General features: G+C 36.0%; 1 protein-coding gene across 1 annotated transcript; it reads right to left on the bottom strand.

Moving 5' to 3' along the window:
- Positions 1-3,407: 3,407 nt before the first annotated feature.
- Positions 3,408-18,354, bottom strand: LOC140155676 (uncharacterized). Its single transcript, XM_072178601.1, has 8 exons — positions 17,664-18,354; positions 16,210-16,391; positions 14,179-14,281; positions 8,754-8,829; positions 7,568-7,744; positions 6,618-6,739; positions 5,164-5,281; positions 3,408-4,293 (listed from the first exon to the last, which is right to left on the bottom strand). Exons 1-8 carry the CDS (start codon positions 18,051-18,053, stop codon positions 4,136-4,138), a joined length of 1,326 nt encoding a protein of 441 aa, XP_072034702.1. The 5' UTR covers positions 18,054-18,354; the 3' UTR covers positions 3,408-4,135.
- Between the last annotated feature and the right edge of the window lie 6,256 nt (positions 18,355-24,610).

Here is a 24,610-nt window from a genome sequence, read left to right as displayed (position 1 = left end):
AATATTAAAAGACACTCTTATAAAATATAGTAATTATACATAAAAACACATGATTTAGATATATATACAAACAATTATGGCACGTAATTTCATATAATCATAGGTATATACAACTTTAAAAACACATCAAATCAAGCGAATATGCAATCTACTTCAGATGGCTACTTTTATACATTGTCTTAAACGACTGAACATTGACGGCATTTCTAGTAGGCGGGTCAATATTATTCCACAACTTAACGCCACTATAGCTAAACGACAATTTAAAAGACTCGATGTCAGTACCATGAACAATGGGTGGAAGAGCTAGCAAATCAGCTGCAGCTTGCCTCGTAACACGATCGTGATTGTCACGCACATAATTAAACATATTATTTAAATACTGTGGAGCGAGACCATTAAGACATTTATAAATCATTAGAGCTTTGAAATAATCATTACGATCTGATAGCCGTGACCACCTTAGCTCTTGAAACATATAATTAGATGGAGTGTAGTAATTAACACCTAAGATCACTTTCAGACATCGCTTTTGTATTACATCAAGTCTATGACAATCTTCTTTAAAACGACCATACCATGCTAAGCTACAATAATCAAAGTGAGGTTGAACCATACTTTTATAAAGAACATTTAAAGTATCAACATTAAGATATGGTTTAACACGACGTAACAAAGCAAGTTTACAAAAACATTTCAACAACATTATTAACTTGCTTATGCCATTTTAATTGATTATCAATTACAACACCCAAGCATTTAAAATTATCAACACATTCAAGATCATTACCATCAATTCTAACAGAAAAATCATTTTCATGCACATTATTAAGTCTAGCACTAGTACCAACTAGCATGATTTTTGTCTTATCAGAGTTAAGGAACATCTTATTCGTACGCATCCAAATCATAAACTTTTCAAGATCACACCTTAATTTACTTGCAATATCACGAGCATCATCTCCACTAACAGACAGTGTGGTATCATCAGCATACATTGAAATATAACCATGCTCAATTACTTTACACATGCTATTAATAAAAATGATGAATAATAGTGGCCCAAGTATGCTACCTTGAGGAACACCTGAATTTACAGGAAGTTCATTTGATAAAGCTCCCTTAAAAGACACTCGTTGTGTTCTATCATGTAAATAAGAACGAAACCATTTAACTGTGTGGTCAGTTGCGCCCATTTCATGTAATTTATTCAACAACATATCATGATTGACTGTATCAAACGCCTTACGCAAATCAACAAAGTTCCAAAGTATGAAGTTTTGCAATGTCTATTTTCTTATGCATTTTATTGTTGTTGTTTTTTACTCCATATTCTTGCCTTTATCTCAATTTCAAATTTGCCCCTGTAGCCCCATGGACAAGATCATATCACATATTTTGAGAAAATACCTCAAAAGTTTGACTTTTAATTATGTTGAAACCTAGTATGGCTAGCATGCAAAGCATTAATTATTAAAAACCAGTGTGTAGTAAAAAAAACTAATATTTCACAGGGAAAATGTAGGATTCACAGGGTAAAAAATATGTGTATGTATAGTGTTAGTGTATTCTATGCCATTATCTTCATTCACAAATGTGATACAATGTTCGTACTTATAAATAGGTATAAAATGTAGGTAATTAAGGGGAATAATCATTATTCTATGCTGGATGAAATGGGAATTAGGTTTTTTTTCAGGAAATGGGGGAAATTAACCTGAAGGTGAAAAATAAAAACATTTTAGTGAACATGGGGGGGGGTTGTGGTGCTACATGTACATTTTCATCTATAGTGTAACAATATTGAATGGTTGCATTCTCCTTGGCTTATTTAATGGGGATTGGGCCCTAAATTATAGTCCACTAGTGAATACTTCATGGAAGATGAAATAAGTTGTGACAATAAAAAGAAATGTTGTTTTAATACAAAATGTTTGTGTAAAATAGATTGATTGATATGTCAGCATAATAATCATGTAACATAACAAGTTTGTGATGCACGCTGTCACTTAAACTGTGGATATGCATGAACACTCTACCTTAATGTCAACAATAATATCTTTGGCAAAAAAGTAATATTTTCTCTTCAACATCACACTATTTTGTGGTAATATAATAGAAATGAGATTACAGTATCATAATAACACCATATCATAACACCCAACTAATGTGTCTTTACTCCTTAGCAGTAGAAGAATTTAAATAATGGGTTCAGCTAATTATTTAAGAATGCAGTTAGTTACCTTTACACCCAAATAATGTGTTTGAGGCAGTAAAACGTAAGTAATGGATATGATAAGGCACAGCTTACCCATTATTTAATCATTTGTACTACCAAGGACACATTATTTGGGGTTCAACAATAATGTTACACCTCTTATTTCTATTATGTAAATACCAGTACCACAAAATAGATTTAAAGATAATTTTTTGCCCAAAGTTGTTAATTCAAGGTGGAGCATGTATACATAACCATGCGTAATGCTACAGTGTATGTGTAGAATGTTTTGCACTTGACACATTATTGCAGAATAACACTGTGCTTTCACATGACATGTGATGTTTTGACAAATCACAGTGCATGATCATCAATAATGGGTCATGGAGATAATACAGTCACATGCAGGTAATACAGTCACATGCAGCATCCTTTATTTCTTTATTTTTTATGTGATACAAAACTCAGTATATAATAACACACAGATAAATCTGTTTATCATATAAATATAAAATTTATTAAAATCTACTCTCTGCTACTGGAAAAATATACTTACAATACCCTGGAGTGTACATCAATGCCCTACTGTTAGAAGTGGAATTTTTGCACAACAGTAATTTACACTTCCACGAAGAGGCCTATTGGGAGGATTTCTACAATGTACATGCTTTTCACACTCAACAACTGCCAATAAAGTAAAAACACATCTTTTTTGAAAAAAGTGTAAAAAATTACAGTCAAAAATTACCACCTTAACATTAGCTATAAGTTTGGCTATATAACCCCATTTGTAATCTACACCCTCTGTGTTAGTCTCCTACACAGCCAGTTTGTGTCAAAAACATGTATGTTTGTGATAGCCACATACAGTCTGGTCCGAGACTGCACCTGTATGAAAGATTAAAGTTGTATCTTCCATAGGGTGTGTATGGTCGGAATAGCCTGTTTTCAACATCGTCCATTATTACAGTAATATTCATACATGCAGTGGCGTAACTACGGGGGGCAACGTGCCCCGGGCGCTACCCTTAGGCGGGCGCCAAATTGATCAATTCAGCATCGATTCTGCGCCCCTCCAAGCGATGAAAGTCCAAAATTAATTAGTGGTAGGCCTTATTTGTCCAAAATTTCGCGCCCTCCACGCCGCAATTGTTTCAAGAATTGCCCACGCCTAAGATATTCTCGGGGTGCAAATTTTGTTTCTTGCCCCAGGCGGTACCAACCCTAGTTACACCACTGCATATATGTCTTTTTGAATTCTTCCCACACTACTTTGTGATTCTGGCAGATATATTGTATAATTTATTTTATCATATATTTCAAAGATTTATTGAGAAATGAAAAGATAATGTGGGGGAATGGCTTATTGAGTGGAATATTTACAAGCAACTACTATTTGCCATCATTCTCTGTAGTAACAGTTGATTAGAATGTTTATTGTGAAGTATTTTCTTTCTAAATCTAGACCTACTGAAGGTAAAGGAGGCGATCCTGTATAAACAGTGATCGGAATGCCCATCTCTCTTGCATTGGCGATTGGGCCAGACTCCTCCATGTAATGTTGCTATAGAGGGATCGCTACACCTCTTCCACAGCGAGTCTGTTACCTTCCCAGCATTTAAGAATGCCGGTACCCATTTATACACCTAGGTGGAGAGGAGTAATCGAGATAAAGTGCCTTACTCAAGGGCACAACACGATGGCAACGCCAGAGCTCGAACCCGCAACCTTCTGATTATGAGTTAGAGCCCGTTCCGCTTGGCCACTGTGCTCCCTTCTGAAACCAGGGTTTATTTGGCAACATGTATTATTTACAGTCAACATTGGTCAGATTTTCACAAGAAGTTCTTGGTTTAAAATGGAATGGACAGTTCATTCATCATAAAAACATGAGAAACAACTTTAGTTGAGTCTTGCTTAGGCTTGTTTGGGGTTTTCCTCAAAGTGTTCGCCGTTGATCACATTACATTTCTCGCCACACATAGTGAAACGGCAGGCACTTGGTAGCTTACTGGCTTCCTTGACATCTTGATGGGTTAGATTTAAGGTGCCGTCTTCAAAGGTCAAATAGTAATCTGAAAGAAAAGAATACAATGTGGAAAAACGTTGAATATTTTCTCATCAAGCACTTGAGGAGGATGGCTTGATATTCAGATGGGACAGGTCAATGAAAATGCACCCTTATTTTCCTAAGGGTGAATTTCTTCTTAAAGATTAAGCTCTCTCTGATAGCACCCAAACAGAGAGGCATGTTAGCACTATCAACATAATATGTGTACATCCATATCAAAACGATGCACTTGTCGGCTGCTACATGTGTCTCATTTCAAACAATAGCTAGGAATAAATACCAGACTCATCTCAAGTGAAGGTCACTCAGTCAAATCATCCCCAAGTCACATGGTTAAGGAATGTTCTCTGTATTCGTAAACCATGTGACTTAGGATGATTTGAAGTAACCTCCACTTGAGTTGATTTTGGTATTTATTCGTAGCTACTATTTGAAATGAGACACTTGTAGCAGTCGACAAGTGCATCATTTTGATATGGATGTACACATATGGTAAACCTCGTATGACTTATTGTCATCAGTGCAGAGTAGGTTACATGTAAAAAATGATAGTTTTAGAAATAGATTGATTTTCATAGGATATTTAGTGATTTCATAGTATTGCTTGTAAACAAATAGTATGAGAAAAAAAATCTGTAAAAACATTTATCATAATTTTTTCATGTTTTTGTAGATTTCTCCAATAAAAGTGCAAAATGTGGGAAAATTGCTCCATATCCCGGCTCCATATACTGAAGTGTGAGCAGCATCATAATTTTTTTTCATTTTTTTTATAGATTTCTCAAATAGACAAAATGTGGTAAAATTCCCAAAACTGAAATGCGGTCAGCCTTCAGGAAACAAGCCTAGTTCTACCAGTTTATCATTACTGTACCTTTCTTTTCAATAGACTCAAAAGCGTGTTCATGTGTTACTCCTGTGGTTAAGTCATAAAAGAACCTGTTGTCAGAGTCAACTGTATCATGTTCAGGCCTAAGATCATCAGCCTTGCTCTGAAAAACAAACAAAATAGTGACAAACATTAATAACCTGAACTAGGCTAGGGTCCTATTTCATAACTTTAGGTTCATTTACTATAAATTGTAAACCTAAATGTAAAACAGTCCAAGTAGAAGCCAAAGAGTAGGTGCATGCTGAGTATTTGGGGGGGGGGGGCTTTGGGGGCACGAGCCCCGGGGTCAAAGTAGGGCGGTCAAAACGAAGGGCGGCGGAAGAAGAAGGGCGACAAAAAGAAGGGCGGCGGAAGAAGAAGGGGCGGCAAAAGAATTGGTAAAGAAAAAAGGGCTGAAAATTTTGAAAAAGTATAAAAAACTGTGAACAAATTTTTTTTGCTCTTCACTTTTTCAAACCACCGGAAAAAAAAGGGTCAACCTTTTAGGGCTGTTGAGGAAGGGGCAGCAAAATTTAATTTTCTTCAGCCCCCCGGGGTAGGAGCGGCCACGGTACGCTACTGAGGTGTATAACACCTTTCACTTTAGAATATTAATTTCAAATAATTTGTCAGCATTTATAGGAGGGTCATTCAAAAAGTTCTACCTCCACTCATATATCTCAGCTTCTGCAAAGAGTAGCCATGGCCTACGTGTAGGGGTTTATCAAGCTTACATGTATGAGAAAGTTTTGTTTTAATATCTTTTTCCATTTGTTGTAGGCAAATTAAATAAAAAATCAGGATTCAGTGGGAATGGAGAAAATGTGTACAATCTACAAGGAAGACATAAGTAGACTAAATTGAAGTGACCATAAAATAATGCAGCTATTATAAATACACCTACAGCTTCAAAACTATTAGTCATATTCACAATATTTTAACACAGAAAGAATGCTGGTTTATTTATGCATTTTGATACCCCATACGTCTGAAGTTATTTAATATTAACAACACAGTAGTGTTTTTAAAGAAAAAAAATTTAATGTTGCAATTTACAGTGATCAGTGGATATAGCCAAGCATTTGTGGCATGTAAAACACACCATTATCTTTGCACTGAATTAAAATCAGTACAAATGGCTGCAACTTTTAATTGTGGGTATTTTTCTTTAAAAACACTACCCTTTTTCTAGGCCAAAAAGATATAGATGGGTCCTTTTTTTTCTTCAAAATTGTCTCAAATTTTTCGGAAAATAGCCCAATTTTGCCAAAATTTGGGTGAACATTTGTAAGAACTAAGGCAATTGGGGTCAAATTCGGCTGAAAATTTAAACTTGGTATATTGATGGGTCCAAATTTCTTGAAAAAGTGGTATATTGATGGATCCACTTTCAAATTCTCAGCTGCACACCTCTACCAAAACCAAATTTGAGTACCCCCCCCCCCCTAAATGCTTACCAGGATGATCTTATTTTGATCCCTGTCATCTGCATCTAATGCTTGGCTGTTCCTGATGTTACATAATGTGCAAGCCCTCAGGCCATCCTTTCCAGCATGGTATAAATTCATTGTGAACAAACCTGAAAATATTAAATATAAATTTGAGTTCAGGAACTATTGTAAACGAGTAGGCCTTGCGATAGAATAATTATGGAGATGTTTGGTGGTAAATTACTTTAAAACTATCATCAAGTTAAGCCAGTTGAAATAGTTGACCAAAAAGTTCATACTTTTTATATTGAGTAAATCAAAATCAAATCTGTTTTCACAAATTCACATCAACAGTATTTTATTCATGCATATTAGCTTGATTTACAGATTTGAGACTCATCTTTTCTTTCATTGACAAAGAACTAGTTGGGAGGGCCAGGCCAGCCTGCCAAAAAAGCATCTAAAAACATTGAGGTCCACACAGAGCCACAACAGGTTTGAGAGTGTTTTTTTTTTTTTTGGGTGCCGATTCCGAATCTTTTATGTAAACTCTCATAAAAAGTTGTCGAAAGTGCTCAAATTTGACATTAAAGGGTCAGTCGGGGGCAAATTTCAAAGTTGGTCAATTTTGGTTAAAACACATACCAAAGTAATCCTCTTTCAGGATTCAGAGAAATTAAACAATTTTGCCTTCTGTGTGACCGTTTAATGTCAAATTTTGAGTACATTTTGTGAAAGTAGAAGATGCAGAATTAGCACACACCCTCCCAATTGACCAAGAAACACTATCAAACATTTATTAGTTCTCTGTGTATACCACACTTGTGCCCCTAAATAAATTGAATAAGTATTACCATAACATCTTATTTGTTGCTGGTTTTTTTAGCTTATACAAGTCATGCAAATATATTAAGTTTAATTTAACCATGCAAAACATTTTGTGTTATTTTATAAAAAATACTGGATTTGGTCCTTACATTGATCTGGTACATATTTAGGAGCCATGGTGACTCTTCCATCCTCATCAATCTTGAGAAATTGTCGCACTTTCTCATCACTGGTCTTTTGTGATATTTGAAGTTTATCCACTGTTTGAGTGTAGTAATAGGGTGTACTATAGATATCAATGATAGTAATGCTTACAACATTTCCATCTGAAAATAAAGACATTTTTACATTGGCTAAGAAGTACAAAAAGGGCTAAAATCTTACATATCAGGGCAGCCAGCATCCCACAGGGGGGACAAGACTTCTCATGTCCCCTTTGCCCCCCCCTTATGCCACTGATCTACTTTCACAATGTGTGTATTATCTGTACACAATAGATCTGTTACATGCAGTCTTGGAGATTTTAGAGATTTTTACAGATTTATAAACTTTTCAACTTTGCAAACAATCATGACCATCCCTTGAATTCATTACTATAATAGAAATATTCTTATCTACTTAAAAGGATATGAAACCAGTGGATAAGAAGTATCATTGCATCTAGTCAATTTCTTAGAAACAGTTTCAGTTTCATAGACATTCAAACATAGTACATACAAGGTTTTCTGCATGTATATATGAATGATAATGATGTTAGATTTCGGAGAACATGAGTGCATTGAAGTAAATCTGGTTTTCCTGTCTGACTTGTTGATATAGAACATTCGACAAGCAAATTGAAACGTCCTACAATCTTGTAATAAAGTACTTGAAACACTTGGCACACTTTGTCAAAATTCCGTAGTTTGGAATGGTGTAGACAGTGTTTAATAAGCAGGCCAACCCCTTTCCACCTACACACCAATCATTGTTGGGGAAAACTGCTGAAGATAATTTGGCATTTCTCAACATTGCACAGGAGGAGACGGGTGGCAATTTTCCGTTTTCACCCAAAAGTGTTCCAAGACTTTTTGCAAAAAGACTGTAGGTCACATAATATTTCTTTCAATTTCCAAGAAACATTTTCAGTTTCATAGATATCTAAACAATCTACATACTGTTCAAGGTTATCTGTATATGTGAATGTCTTATGCAAAAATGATCTGTGAATTGTAAAAAGTTTTAGTTTTGAAATCTAATATTGCTCTGACAGAATAATTTCCTGTATTACGACATATTCAGTTTTTGATTGTTAGTTTTGATTTTTTCCTGTCATAGACAGTTATGATAACGTACCTGTAATTCTCATTGACACTGTTATAGTGACGCTGAGAAACTTTGTATTTCCTTTTTCATCCTCACGAAGTACAGTCTGGATAAGAAACAGAGATTCAAAATGAGTTTAGTTTTCAAGTGCTATAATCCGTTTCATAACTCTTTATTAGTTGCATTATATGAGGTGGGTGTTGGTAAGGCCCAGATGATACTCAAATAATATTCAGTGGCAGGTGCCACTCGAAAATGCGGCTACAGATCCAATTTTGTGGACATAAAACTGGGTCTGCACAGAGGATGTTTAAAGACATTCCCACAACCCAATGGGGTTTCTGACCTTGTTATGTCTGGCTTTTGTACACACGTGGTACAGTTGATCATACCTTGCATTGGGATTGTGTGCAAATATCTGGTGTTTTCATCCTATTATTTAACATTCAAAACATCGAGACTTAGGAATAAAATTAATGCAGTGGGACAATATGAATGTTTCCTGTAAGAAAATCAAATATCAGCCCTAAGTCTCAACTATTAGCTCGTTGGCTGCAGTTTTAAAATTACCATTTTGTGTGTGTGGCAATGGGGACTTTGCCTTTAAAATTAGGTTATATTGATCAAATTTCCCAATCATAGTGCATTGTAGGAATGCCTTTAAGCCTCCTCTGGGGTCTGCAGAACTAAACTGGGGCCTTGTTTTGCCCTCTTTTTTGGTGAAAATGTCCAAAAATTAGCTTTTTGGGGTATTTGGAGGAAAATGTAACCAAAAGTATTCAAATGGGGTCACCTGAATGGAAATGGAGCTTGAAAAAGAGCTTGGGACTTGGAGCTTGGGGCGGTACCAGAGGCGGAGCCAAAGGATGGGCAAAGGGGTGAAGCTGCCCCCATGTGAGAAGTTTTGCTCCACCCCTGTATAGGTGGGCCTGTTTTCAACCAATTAGTGTTATAGATTTCAACTTGCTTGTCAACACATTCGTTTAAAAATATTTTTCATGTATTAGTGTAAGGCTATATTTTTCTTTATTTTCTCAAATAATTGTGGTAAATGAAATTTGTGCAGCCGTCCAGAAACAAACTTGTTATTTTGCCTATATTGGCGAAACTGAACGCTCTCTGAAAACACGTTTCAATGAACACAGGAGACCCAGTAGAACAGCATCAGAGGTCTCGAATCACATTCACATCGAGTCTCCGGGACATTTTGTGGATTTGGATAAAGTCCGCATACTTGACAGAGACAGCAGATGGTTCCAACGTGGAGTCAAAGAAGCAGTTCACATCAAAGCCAACCAACCATCTCTCAACAAAGACGGGGGCCGGTTCAAGCTTTCAGGAGTCTATGAGTCTGTTATCAGGTCAAAGGTCAAGAAAATCACGACCTGATACAGTCACTCACTCGCTGATGAAAGATGGAGTACCATCTGAAAATTCCGAGGTAGGAATTATTTCCTTGTGTTTGGATCAAAAGTTTAAATCAAAACCATCAAAACTTGTTATTTGTTAAGCCAAATATAAAGTATATGCCAGGGGGTTGACACATGAAGGTCCTATCTGTAATAGCTAGGTGTCATACTTTAGATGTATACAATATCTACCAAAAAACGTTGACAACGTAAAGAAATCAGCAAGTTTAAAAAACCCACCTCGGCTCACTTTTTTGAAACTTGGTCCCATTTGTAAAAGGTATTGATTTAAACTTCATCATATTTATATAAATTTAAAACATTTCCAGAAGTGTAGTAGGCTTGTAATAAAAACACTGATTTGCTGTTGGTATTCAAAATGGGACCAAGTTTCAAAAAGTGAGCCGAGGTGGGTTTTTTAAACTTGCTGATTTCTTTACGTTGTCAACGTTTTTTGGTAGATTTCTTTTCTTTTTATGAATGTAACCAAGCAGCTCCAAGCTTGGAAAGTCATCAGGTTACAAAGTGCTCCATAAAACGAAAAATAGATGTTTGAAGTTGCTGTTCATGATTTATGACAATAAATAATTAAACAAAACTTTATCAGTCGTTTATTTTTAAAACTTACTCGTCACGCGTGACTGAGGCGTACACAATGATCAATATATATTTTAATATACTTTAATTATTCAAGGCAACGTAAATATGTACAGAAAATGTAAATATGAACAACACACACCCAATGTTGACAATGCCAGAGAGAGATACGGAGAGTAAGTCCGATTTACTTCCAAGTTGGAACTGGTAAATGCGCATATATTTAAGCCTATACTACGGAAGCGTCTAAATGCCCCGACTAGGCAAGATAATCGTGTTTGAATGTTTGTGGTTCTTTATAGCCCTGCGGGGCAATCTACTTGGCTATCCAAATTTCGCGGTTTGTGGTTCTTTGTAGCACTGCGGGCCAACCTAGTTGGATATGCCTATTAAGCGGCGGTTATCTGCGATCTTTCGTGGTTTGTGGTTTTAATTTCCCTTATCAAGCACTGCCCTCTATCGGGAGCTAATTTATAGTTTAAGCTTGTTGGATATCCATATTTCGTGGTTTGTGGTTCTTCGTAGCCCTGTGGGGCAATCTAGTTGCAAATACAAATTTCGCGGTTTGTGGCTCTTCATTTCGTTTCATTTCGTTTATCGCGGTTTGTGGTCTTAATTTATTGGATATCCATATTTCGCGGTTTGTGGTTCTTTATAATCTATAGGCCTGTGGGCAATCTAGTTGGATATCCAAATTTCGCGGTTTGTGGTTCTTTGTAGCCCTGCGGGCCAACCTAGTTGGATATGCCTAGTAAGCGGCGGTTATCTGCGATCTTTCGTGGTTTGTGGTTTTAATTTCCCTTATCAAGCCTGCTCTCTATCGGGAGCTAATTTATAGTTTAAGCTTGTTGGATATCCATATTTCGTGGTTTGTGGTTCTTTGTAGCCCTGTGGGGCAATCTAGTTGCATATCCAAATTTCGCGGTTTGTGGCTCTTCATTTCATTTCATTCATTTTATCGCGGTTTGTGGTCTTAATTTGTTGGATATCCACATTTCGCGGTTTTTGGTTCTTTGTAGCCCTGCGGGCAATCTAGTTGGATATCCCTATTAAGCGGAGGTTGTCGGCGATCTTTCGCGGTTTGTGATTTTAATTTCCCTTATCAAGCCCTCTATCGGCAGTTAATTTATAGTTTAAGCTTGTTGGATATCCAAATTTCGCGGTTTGTGGTTCTTTATAGCCCTGCGAGGCAATCTAGTTGGATATCCAAATTTAACGGCAGTTGTTGGCGATCTTTCGCGGTTTGTGGTCTTAATTTGTTGGATATCCATATTTCACGGTTTGTGGTTCTTTAAAATCGATAAGCCTGCGGGCAATCTTGTTGGATATGCAAATTTCGTGGTTTGTGGTTCTTTGTAGCCCTGCGGGGCAATATCTTTGGATATCCCTATTAAGCGGCGGTTGTCAGCGATCTTTCGCGGTTTGTGATTTTAATCAGGGGGGGCCGGCCAAGATTGGCTCAATTTTGACGTTGTCATTGGTTTTACACGTAAACACAAAAATGTCTCAAATTATTCCAAAACTGTACGTATGTTATAGTCCGACGAGTAGGACCTGTTTTTTTCTTAGTTTACCAACTATACTCTAACTCTGATCGCTCAAGAAAGATTAACCACAAAAGTCCACTAACTGCTCCTCCCGTTATTTTGGGGGGCGCGGTCACTGGACTTTCGCGATTCGTCTTTCTTGCGCCATGTGAGATAGTGATCATAGTGTGAAATGTGTATAGTCTGGTAACTTAGAAATAAAAGGTCCTACTCGTCGGACTAGTATGTTATTAAGCACTATTTTATCATATATATTTGTATTGTTTTTTTTAATTTTTTTTGTATGAATAACGCACGATATGTTACGATATATACTGAAAATTTCCCCTATGTGTATCAATGAGTTTACGTGGTGTAGTGGTTACGCAGCTCGACTCCCACGCAGAGGGTCCCGAGATCGATTCCCGTCCCCGGCGAAAAATTTTCTTCTTCTTCTTTATTTGAATTTAAAATTATTTATTTTCATATGAAAATGTATATATTGCACTGGGAAATATATTTTGTGCATTTTTTTTCTGTAATGGGGCCACCCGGCCAATAGAGCTAAAAAACGGATCTTGGCTCCGGGAAAAAATAATTGCGTCCATCGTGCAAGCAGTGTTGCCGTCATATTGTCTGTTTTGTTTACGCTTTTGGCTGTTGCCACATTGAATAATGTAGTCCACCATCGTCTGATTTTAATTACCCTTATCAGGCCCTGCCCTCTATCGGGAGCTAATTTGTAGTTTAAGCCTGTTGGATATCCATATTTCGTGGTGTGTGGTTCTTTGTAGCCCTGCTGGGCTATCTAGTTGGATATCCAAATGTCGCGGTTTGTGGTTCTTTATAGCCCTGCGGTGAAATCTAGTTGGATATCAATATTCAGCGGCAGTTGTTGGCGATCTTTCGCGGTTTGTGATTTTAATTTGTGACAATTTATAATATTTATTGCAAATATAATTTCAGATTGAACTGTGAACAGAGCCAATGATAAATGTGTTTTAAATAACGAAGATGTCATGATAATCAGGCATGGTGAAAGCATCTGGATGGTGAAAGTAGGCCTAGGCCTAGGCCTAAATGAGAATAAAAAATCAAACATGTTTGTTTGATGAAAAAAAAAATATCATAATAGCAATGGATGTTCGAGATGGTGTTATTCTTGATTTATGACAATACATTGGTTAATAAAACATTAAGAAAAAAAGTGGTGGGAAGTTTCGAACCTGAGCAAAAATTCATAAATGGATTGGAAGTCCAGGACCTTAACCGCTTCGCCACGGGGACGACCCGTTATAACGACCCGTTATAACGACGTGTGAAAGTGGAGTATTTATTAATATGAATGTATGCTGTGGTCCGGAAAGAATAAAAGAATTGCGAAAAACTTGATTTTTTGGCGAATGGGATCCAGAATTTGTATGTAGGGTATCCAGGAATATACTAGGGTATATTTGAAAGTGAATCTCAAAAGGTAGTGCGACAGTGACAGCCATGTATGGCTGTAGCAGTGACGAAAGATTGTGGATATCAGTATGATTAGCTATGATTTTCCACTAATTTTGGCTATGAAATACCGCGTGAAATAAAGCAAGAATGTTTATTTATTATCAAACAATCGGATTGACTGTATGATTGGTGTAACTTTTTGAATTAATGAGTTATTAAAATATTACACTTTGGATAGTAAATACGATTTAGCATGGTTTTAGATATATTTTGTACGCAGCGAAAAATATCATAGAACAATAGCGTTTTGTTTCGTGTAAATATAGTCCCGCGGTGCATCTTCTTATTCTTCTTTATCAGTCGTTTTTTTTAAAACTTGCTGGTCATGCTACCGCGTGACTCTAATATATGCAGATAATTGTGATATGTCTACAGGGCAGCTATTGCAGATAGGACCTTTGATATGTTACTTACCATTCTGAATGTGTCATCTAATGTACCAAATAGACGCAGTACATCCTCCAATGAATGGTTTCTGATGCAGGTTTCACCGATGGCAATCAACACATCATTCTCTCTATATAAATGATAAAGATTCAAGTGAGGCTTTGTAAATAGGGGATGTGCAATAATTATATGTACCAGGGGTAGTTAATTCTTTTAAAAAAGGTCTGCCAAACATTCCTTGCCCCCACCCCACTTCTTTCGACATGCCAAAAAGTCTTTCCTTTGCCCACCCCCTTGACATGCCAAAAAGCCTCCATACACATGCCAAATATTGGGGAATCTTAATTTAAAACCTGAAAATGTCTAATGTGAAACTATATCCGAAACTATAAAAGATCACCCAAGGGGGAGCATATAGAGAAACAGGACCTTTCAAGCCCTGGGGGTCTTCGAAATGGGTCCCACTTTATAGAGCTATCATTAACTATGGGAAACTTCAAAACAAGTTAATCAAAAGTACCAATACACCAAAATAAACTTTCTTGGTCATCCCTTATTCAAGAAATTGAAAAAGACAGATTATTTATAATTTTAATCACATTTCTGATCATTCCCCATTTGAGAAATTGAAAAGGACAGTATAATTTTCCATGTAAAATGTTTGCTATCTTGAGTAGATAGCAAGCTTCTTAAATTAGAACATCCCTAAAGGATTTTCTAAAAAAGTTTGATAAAAGGTATGAAAATGCCAAAATGAACTTTCTTGTTCATTCCCCCATTTGAGAAATTAAAAAAGACAGTATATTTTTTCAATTACAATTTTTGCTATCTTGAGTAGATAGCAAGCTTCTTAAATTAGAACATCCCTAAAGGATTTTCTAAAAAAAGTTTGATAAAGGGTATGAAAATGCCAAAATGAACTTTCTTGTTCATTCCCCCATTTGAGAAATTAAAAAAGACAGTATATTTTTTCAATTACAAGTTGTGCTATCTTGAGTAGATAGTGAGCTTCTTAAATTAGAACATCCCTAAAGGATTTTCTAAAAAAGTTTGATAAAGGGTATGAAAATGCCAAAATGAACTTTCTTGTTCATTCCCCCATTTGAGAAATTAAAAAAGACAGTATATTTTTTCAATTACAAGTTGTGCTATCTTGAGTAGATAGCAAGACATCCCTAAAGGATTTTCTAAAAAAAGTTTGATAAAGGTATGAAAATGGCAAAATGAACTTTCTTGTTCATTCCCCCATTTGAGAAATTAAAAAAGAAAACAGTATATTTTTTCAATTACAATTTTTGCTATCTTGAGTCGATAGCAAGCTTCTTAAATTAGAACATCCCTAAAGGATTTTCTAAAAAAGTTTGATAAAAGGTATGAAAATGTCAAAATAAACTTTCTTGTTCATTCCCCATTTGAGAAATTAAAAAGACAGTATATTTTTTCAATTACAAGTTGTGCTATCTGGAGTAAATAGCAAGCTTCTTTAATTAGAACATCCCTAAAGGATTTTCTAAAAAAGTTTGATAAAAGGTATGAAAATGGCAAAATGAACTTTCTTGTTCATTCCCCATTTGAGAAATTAAAAAAAAACCCAGTATATTTTTTTTTTTACAATTTTTGCTATCTTGAGTAGATAGCAAGCTTCTTAAATTAGAACACCCCAAAAGGATTTTCTAAAAAAGTTTGATAAAAGGTATAGAAATGCCCAAATGAACTTTCTTGATCATACCCCATTTGAGAAATTGAAAAAGACAGTAGATTTTTTCAATTAAATTTTTTGCTATCTTGAGTAGATAGCAAGCTTATTAAAATTAGAACATCATCAAATGACTATTTACGTTGAATTGGTCCCATTCGGCACCCCCGTAAGATGGCGCCCAGGGCACGTGCCTTCCCTTGTCCCCTTATGGGGTAATAGGCCTACTATAATACCTACGCCACTGGGCGAACCGACTAATACTTCAGGTTTGTTTGTTTTTGGGTTGTTGTTTTTTTTGTCTTTGCCTTATTTCCATTTTCTCCAATCTCTATTATCAAACTTTTGACTGCTACACTTACCTAAGTTCAACTTGTTCTGCCAATTTTCCTTTCTCAACTCGTACCACTTTGTGTCCAGATATGCCAGAGATGAATTGATCATTTATGGGCTGGATATGCATACCCATGGGTAACATGAGTGACACCCCCAGGGTTGGATGAGGCACATATACATTATTACCAGGCGGGGCCAATTGCAGCTGCTGCAAATAGAAGAGATCAAATCAGATCCAGAATGATGTATACATGGTTTACAGCTATAGAGTTAAGGGAACGGATAGCAACGTTCGCACAGTATTTTTCGTAGGACATAAGAAGAGCACATCAAACATACCGAATTGCATTCTGAATACGAGTAATGTCCGTCTGATATCGAATAATTTTGATTTTTTTTTTTAATTCGCGATATAGGCCTACACATTTTATGGCAAATTATTCAAAATTGATATTTTTAACATTGCATCCTCAAAGTAAACTTTATAGATCTAATGATACAAATTCAAAGTATAGACCTCTGGCAAGGCTAACCGTTACTACTTAGTTTCACAGCATAGGCCTACCCTCAGATCTAATGATATGTTAGATCTGGGAGAAAAAGCCGTCCATCATACACAAATTTTGACCTACATTATTAAAAATTTTAGTCTTTTAACTATTAATTGTTAAATAAAAAAAATAAATAAAAAATATCAATTGTTTTAACAAATTATTAAAATAATTTGCCATAAATTTGTAATATATTGCGAATTTCAAAAATTCAAAATGATATATCAGAAGGACATAATTCGTATTCAGAATGCAATTCGATATGTCTGATGTGCTCTCATGTCCCACAAAAATACTGTGCAAACGTTGCTATCCGATTCCTTAAGGGTTGATCATTAATTTGCTGCATATACATGCCCATACTAATATGGATATCATTTGTGACATAAAATGGCTTAGTACTCGTAAACATAAATTAAAGTTTCGGGTATTTTCCCCGTCCCTTTGTCAAGCTTGGTACCCCACCCCTTTATATTGAGGGATTTCCCCCGTGCCCGGGACCGATCATGCATCGAAACATTTTACTCTTAAAGAGTAAACTATAGGTATTGTTGGTCGAAATCCATTTTCATTATCTAAATCAATAATTATATTATTGAAAAATAACACTTTGATGTTTTACAAAAGTTCAATCTACAAATCATATACTTTTGAAAACTTGCTTTATTGTTGTTAATGAATTATGTACGTTTTACAAAAGTGTTGTTGTTCAGCCCTCTTTACAACGTAACTCAAGATTGCCACAGGACCTACAAAAGTATATCTGTCATATTTGAATTCTTCTACACGCTCGCTATGAAATGATCAATGCAATTTTTGCCAAAGCTCATTACCATTTGCAAGATACTGTGAACTACCAAATCGCAACAGTTTAAAATAGTTGCTAACCTTAAACATGCATGTTAAACATAAACTTCATACTGACGTACCTTTGTACCATCTGTTCTCGTACTATGGCCATGATGAGCAGCTTGGTTTACCTTTTTAAAGAAATTCGTCAACTGCTTTGAAGTTGAAGAAGCCAAATGTCCAAAAAGACTATCGTTGCTGAACCCATCCACTTCTGTGAGTTCTCCGAGCCAATCGTCAACATGGTTTTGGCCTGCAGCTATTTCGGGAATTCCCGTGCCATCTGTAGCATCAGGTGTGCTCGCACCATTTTCTTCGTTATCAACTTCTTCGATACTTTGTTGGACATGAAATTTGTCCAGCAAAGGACCAATGTCGTCTGAGATGGATTTCATTTTCTTCAGCGTACCTCGCGACCCATGGTGATCTATACCGTCAAATGTGCAGTCAATGTTACGTTTAACGCTCATCTTTAGAGAAAATTAATGTGGGCTTGAGAGTGAAAATAATCCGGATGTTCCCGTTCTTGATCGTTCGGAATAAAGTGTCAGCTAGTATGTTCGCTCTGTCTTTATATATGTAAATGGCACCTGTTCCGGTATCCGGTACGTGTGTAATGTCAAGATACCACGTGTGCCGGGATGAAAGTAGAAATATTTTTATAACTCCCAACGTAGAGAAACCAACTGACTTCTATGCCTATTTACTTTTACAAAAGAGCCGTTAATATGGTTAAACGCTGGAATATTGCTAGAGCCGGATATGCCTTTTACCCGGGCCTTATACCTTGAGCATGTTGAGCACAGAGCAGTCTTGTGATATAATAAAAAAACATCCGATTTTATACTGCCCTGTATATGTGGGGACGGGGAATTCCCAATATGACTCATCTGTTTGGCACCTTAGCCATGCTGTTTCCAGTTGTCCTGTGTCAGGTCAAATATTATCTACCGGGTGGTTCAATCATCCATAAATTGGGTTAATTTAACTTTTTTTTTTTTTTAGTATTAAATAAAATTGCATGTGCGGTGAGGAAATCCTTTTTCATGTTTGAATAATTCTGTTATGCGTTACATGAATGAAAGAGTCATCCACAAAGAATTAACATGATTAAAAGGGCACTTTTTTGACGATTAGCTTCCCTTTTCCCAGGAGAACTTCCTTTCTTGAAAGCCACAATGTCAGATGTACTATCTAATAATATGAAATTAATTACTTTTTTAAAACCTGATTTGTCGCTATATTTGTAATTGTAATGTTTAGGTATACACATGTCAGAACTTTCACCTAAATGGAATCAGCAAATCTGCGAAGTTGTTGTGTTTGGCAGATCAATAGAACAATTTTGACATTGTCTAGCCTTGATCAAGTCTTTCTTCTTACTTTTTCTCTATTCATGCTCTTCTTAATAGGACCCATGGTCGAAGTATCATATACTGGACTCCCTCGGATTTTTAGTCAGGTCAGAATTTGTGTGTAGGACTGCACTGGCAACATGAGCTAGGGAGGAAGTATAGTATACCTTGTGGGCATGGTGTGCATTTTTCTCAAACACTACCCCTGCAGTGCACAGTATGCCTGGGGTAAAGTATGATAAGAAAGTCCACTATCTGGCAATTCAAATGTCAAATAGATTTTCACAAAGTGATGATGGTAAATAATTATTTTGAAAGAATAGATAACTAACTTTGGAAAGAAATAGACATTTTTGGAAGATGTTCTTCCATGAATTTTACATTCACTAACTATGGACGCCAAAGGACTTGAAACAAGTCTAGACATTGTCGTATTCAGATCTCTGTTTTCAGATATGCATTAAGGGCTGGGGTATGAACGTTTGGACAGTATTTATTTTGGGACATTAGAGCACATCAGACATATCGAATTGCATTCTGAATACGAAGAATGTCATTCTGATATCAAATAATTTTGATTTTTGAAATTCGCAATTTAATACACATTTTATGGCAAATCATTAAAATTGATATTTTTGATATTTAACAGTACTTGAAGTAAACTTTATAAATCTGATGATATATACTTAAAGTGTATGTGGTGGGATGAAAAGCCGACGATCAATTGAAAATTTTGACCTTTCGTATTGAAGATATGGACTTTTTTCCCAAAACACCAAAAAAATTAGGTCTTTTTGGGAAAAAATCCATATCTTCAATATGAAAGGTCAAAATTTTCAATTGACCGTCGGCTTTTCCTCCCTGCTACATACACTTTAAGAATATATCATTAGATTTATATAATTTACTTCGAGGACTGTTATATATCAAAATTTGAAAAATATCAAATTTTTATAATTTGTCATAAAATTTGTATTATATTGTGATTTTCAAAAATGAAAATTATTTGATATCAGAAAGACATGCTTCGTATTCAGAATGCAATTCGATAGGTCCGAGGTGCTCTCATGTCCCACAAAAAATACTGTCGAAACGCAATAAACGCTCATTTTAGATCCCTTAACTCCGTGGTTAAAATATATAGCCAGCAGGGTTTCTTCATATTCAACTTTATTGACCTTTTTATTTTGGATTCGGACAGAAACCTTTTATTTTGAGTAAACAAAATTCAAATTGATGAAAAACATTTAATTAGATGGTCAGAAAGCTATGTAAATTATGTGCTATGCTAATTCATTTGACATGATATTGACAAAAAAGTGAAAAATAGGAAAATAATGCCAACGTGTCCCGGCGACGTGTTCAGAATTGCATCATGCATATAATAAGGCAGGCCAATAATAGACTAATAATTTTACTCCAAAATTGTTGAATTCTCAGGTTTTTATCGCAAAAAGTAATTATCAATTTCAGTGAAAAACAACTATTTTTAAAAACTTGCAGTAACCATGGTGACACCTAACGAATTAGACTTGCACCCATGTGCACCTTGGATCACGTATGGTTAATAAAAATGGGATTACAAATTGGGGGAAATCAATTCAAAGTTGTCCATACACCCTTATCGTCTGGTGACGTCTCTTGTCTCTGGTGATTATTGAGGTCAACAATTCAAAATTTGGTGTACTGACAGTCCAGGGGAAGAGCCATTCTACTTGTTGCCAAATCTGCCAATTGGCTTCTTCCCTTTAGCATGTTTCCGTTCAAATGAAATATTGCTATATAAATGTTAAAAGCTGTTAAATGTGCGTTAGTGGTATGACGCAATAGCTATTCGGTGAAAAATAGTTCGAAAAATACAATTCTGACAAAAATTGCTATCCCCTCCACGACTAAAACCTGAAATGTTGAAGCCACTGTATACATGGTATGCGGGGCCCTGAAAATAGACCAGTCTCCCAGATCCCCCTTATACATTTTTAAATTTTTAAGTTGTTGTGAAGGGACCGTGATGGTTTGATTTTATTGTGAAAACCTCTAATAGCGGATATGAAGCACCGTTCTTTTGTTATCTTTTGTTTACATTGATGATTCTGAAGTGTCTTTTGCGTGACAGACCTTTTGGGCGCGTGGTTTTAGGTTATTGTATAGGTTCAATTCAAATTAAAGGTGGGTAACCTGATTGACAACCTCATCTCCTCACTTTACCCCATCAAAATGCTGATTTTGGTATCAGGTGAAAGCTTGTATTTTTCTCATTAACATGCTGAAATTTGGCGTTCCATATTGGTGTATTTCCGGAGAAATCATCAAATATATATATACCATATTTTAGACTAATTCGACAGTTTTTTAATCATATCGGAAATACATCGATTTGGAACTCCTAATTTCAATATGTTAATGAGAAAAATATGATCTCTCATTTGATATCAATTTGTTACATGATCTTGAAACACTGTAGACTACCAAAATCACGCTGTATAAAATGGCAATAATTCCATAAGGAATTAGTCACATTTCCAAGGAACATTTACGTGTTCTTTTTGCATGAATGTTTGAAAGGGACGACATTTTATGTTATAGGTAAGTCATGAATACCGATATACTGCAATCAAAGAAAATAAAGTTGGAACACTCTTGTATACACCGCCACCCTCTCCCTCTATTCAATTATGATGAAAGCACTTTTGGCATATTGGGATCACCAGCATGACCAGTCTCCTTAAGTGAGGGAAGGGTGTGGTTTGTAGCTTCGTCAAACAAGGTTTTAATTTCACTGAAGTAGCAGAGCGGCATTGAAGAGTTCCAACATTAGGGACCATTCACAAACACTTGTTAGGGGGGGGGGGGGGGCTGATGCAAAAAAATTTCATCGTGAAAATTTTTCGGAGCCCCCTTTACAGACCTCAAAATTTCAGGGCCCCTTTTGACATGAACATTATGGGTCAACCCCATAGAAAAGCATATAAACTCAATTTTCCCAGTAAAATTTGTGGTCATTTTTTTCCCCCCCCCCCCCCCCTTAGGAGGGTCAAAATATTTCAGCCCCCACCTTTTTGCATCAGCCCCCCTCTAACAAGTGTTTGTGTCCCTTATTGTCAAGGTCCGGGGTCAAGGTGTCTAATTTTTCCTTGATTGTAGTATACTGGGAAATATTTGTGAACATATTCTATTATTGACATTACACTGTACACATGTTCATATTTTGTCCAAATGTGGTCTAATTTGACAAATTAAAAATGCGTCATATTCAATAGCATGGTTAGTCATTCAAAACATATCTGTTATATACATTAAAAATTTATCTATAATGATGAAAGAACTTAAAATTATTTCACATTTATTTTCAGCGCAATAAAGCATTTGCTTGATTGATCAAAACTCCATTTGTAACCGGGATTTGTAATCATGGTGAGTATCATTCAGGCCAGTTGATATCAGTTCGGGGGTACTGCTAATTCAAAGACGTCTCTGATATCAAATACTCTTGAAGCGTCATGTCGCATAACAGTATCATATTTCAGAGACGTCTCATAAATCACATACTCCCTAGTTTCAAAACCCAGTCGCAAACGAAAACGATATAAGTAATTTTGATGAACGTGCCAGCGCAGTGGGAATAATTTTGTGTATAGGCCTTATCAGGGTTGTAGCTAGCCCAAGTTGAGCATGTTGAGTGCCTGCTAATTTTACTATCCAATTCATGAATTGGATAGTAAAATTGGGATTTTTTTTTACTTCAAAACATTTGATTTTGGCCATTGCAATCTAAGTGTGTTCTGGGACCATTTGTCAGAATTTGCACAGATATAGATATAAATAATTTGTGCACAGGTAGATATTTGCTAAACATAGGAAAGCTTATTCTAATCATAGATACTAAAAATTTTTAGTATCTATGTTCTAATACACTCAGCTTCGTTCCGATGTGCTGCATCGAGTGCAGAGCTGTCAACAAAGCTCGAGGAATGTGATAACACAGACCCCGTATGTGAAATCACTGACCCGTCTTTGAAATCAGAGACGTCCGGTTATTACGAGTGCCCCCGAACTGAGTGATATAGGCATTACAAATACATGGATATGGATTGCTGAAGTTAAATGAGATATCGAATAGTGGGACATTATCATGGTTATGGCAGGAGCCATCTTCGTTCCCATAGCTGTTCCATTCAGTTGATGGTACATCGCAGTAAAAGTGTCATTGAAACTAAATATATTTTTCTAGAATCAATTGGATAAACACAGTAGAAAAACGATCTGGTATATATTGGGATGTTTGCTTTATATCAATTAATAGGTTTATGCAATGGCTTTGATACCTGTATCTTGAGGTATATTGGTATCGGGGGGGGGGGGTAGACTACCCCGTAGTCCACTTGCCCATTCTGCATTATACTCTGGGTATTGTATTTGAGCTTAAAACTCTGATTTAATTAATGTGTGCACAATTGATAGATTTTCACATCTGATCTTTTTAGTCACCCTACACCCTCTGTTTGTTAGATCCCCAAGTGGACTACTGACATTGGATTGCGGTCAGATATGATTAACACGGCTGTCTATGAGCTTCTATGGATGAGATTGTCGGAAATCTGGCCTACTAAAATTGGCCATGATGTAATGCATCTTTAAATGGATCTGGCTTGTGATTGGTCGCCCAGATCTCGTTATGGTTTAAATCCTCCGGGTACCTATCATTACCATTAATAACTACATGATACACAAGTCTGCCGCCATTGTGTGGTGTAATTGCATGAACGCGTCACTAAGTGCATGAGCGCGTATTGTATTTGCTTGCGGTTAAATTTGATTGATAAACAAGTGTGATTGACAGTGTGAGTGTCAGGGACTTTGCCCACTCAAAATCGCGTTTAAAATTGGAAGTCCATAGTCTATTTTTAACCTGGAATTTCGCGATTAATAAACTTGCAGATTTTAAAATCAGAATTGTTCAGTGAAGTGCCAATACAATTATGACATTATGATAATTTATGTTGCATTCAATAATATAAGCCTACGTACACTTTACTTTTACTGTCACTAATATAATTATATAAACTTTTTCATAACAATTTTATACTAGTATATTTTTGATGTAATAAATATCAGTATAATTTCGAGTTCAACTGAATGCTTTCATCATGATTAACATGCTTTTATTTATCAAAAATAGACTATGGCATAGTCTAGGGGGGGGGTCTTCGAGAAATTTTGTACGGGGCTGTGCCACGCAGAGTTTCGGATGCTGACTTTCTCTATACCAACTTTTTGCTGTTTTGGGATTGGTATACAGACCCCGGGATACAGACTACAGACCGCAAAAGAATTAAGGTACCAAAAACGTGCATTCAGGGGCGTAGTAGAGCCTCGGGGCCCAGGGACAAGGCTGCAGTGCGGGGCCCTTTCAATTCAACATCTCCTTTATCAGCCATATCTTTAACCCATATACAGTAATAATAACTAATAATACTAACAACATGCACAAGTTAATTGTCGTCAAAAATGCCCACTGTTTCAAATCTGAAACGTAATTTTATTTTATTAGTTGTGCATAATTGCATAAATTATATTCTTATATACAGGGTGTCCCGGGTGTCCCAAAAAAAGAGGCCCCTCATTGCGCCCTCTTTTTCTCCTATTACTGAAAAGTTGATTAAAAATATTTT

Source organism: Amphiura filiformis, chromosome 6, assembly GCF_039555335.1.
Source record: "Amphiura filiformis chromosome 6, Afil_fr2py, whole genome shotgun sequence".
In the NCBI taxonomy this organism is placed as follows: Eukaryota; Metazoa; Echinodermata; class Ophiuroidea; order Amphilepidida; family Amphiuridae; genus Amphiura; species Amphiura filiformis.
Note: the sequence above shows the minus strand (reverse complement) of the source record. Positions and strands in the feature narration are given on the sequence as shown.

Coding starts and splice junctions, on each gene's coding strand:
- LOC140155676 (XM_072178601.1), bottom strand. CDS start 18,053: ATGAGCGTTAAACGTAACATTGACTGCACATTTGACGGTATAGATCAC. Junction 6,740..7,567: donor TAAATATGTACCAGATCAAT/GTAAGGACCAAA, acceptor TAATATTTTCAG/GTTTGTTCACAATGAATTTA. Junction 4,294..5,163: donor TGAGTCTATTGAAAAGAAAG/GTACAGTAATGA, acceptor CTTTTCTTTCAG/ATTACTATTTGACCTTTGAA.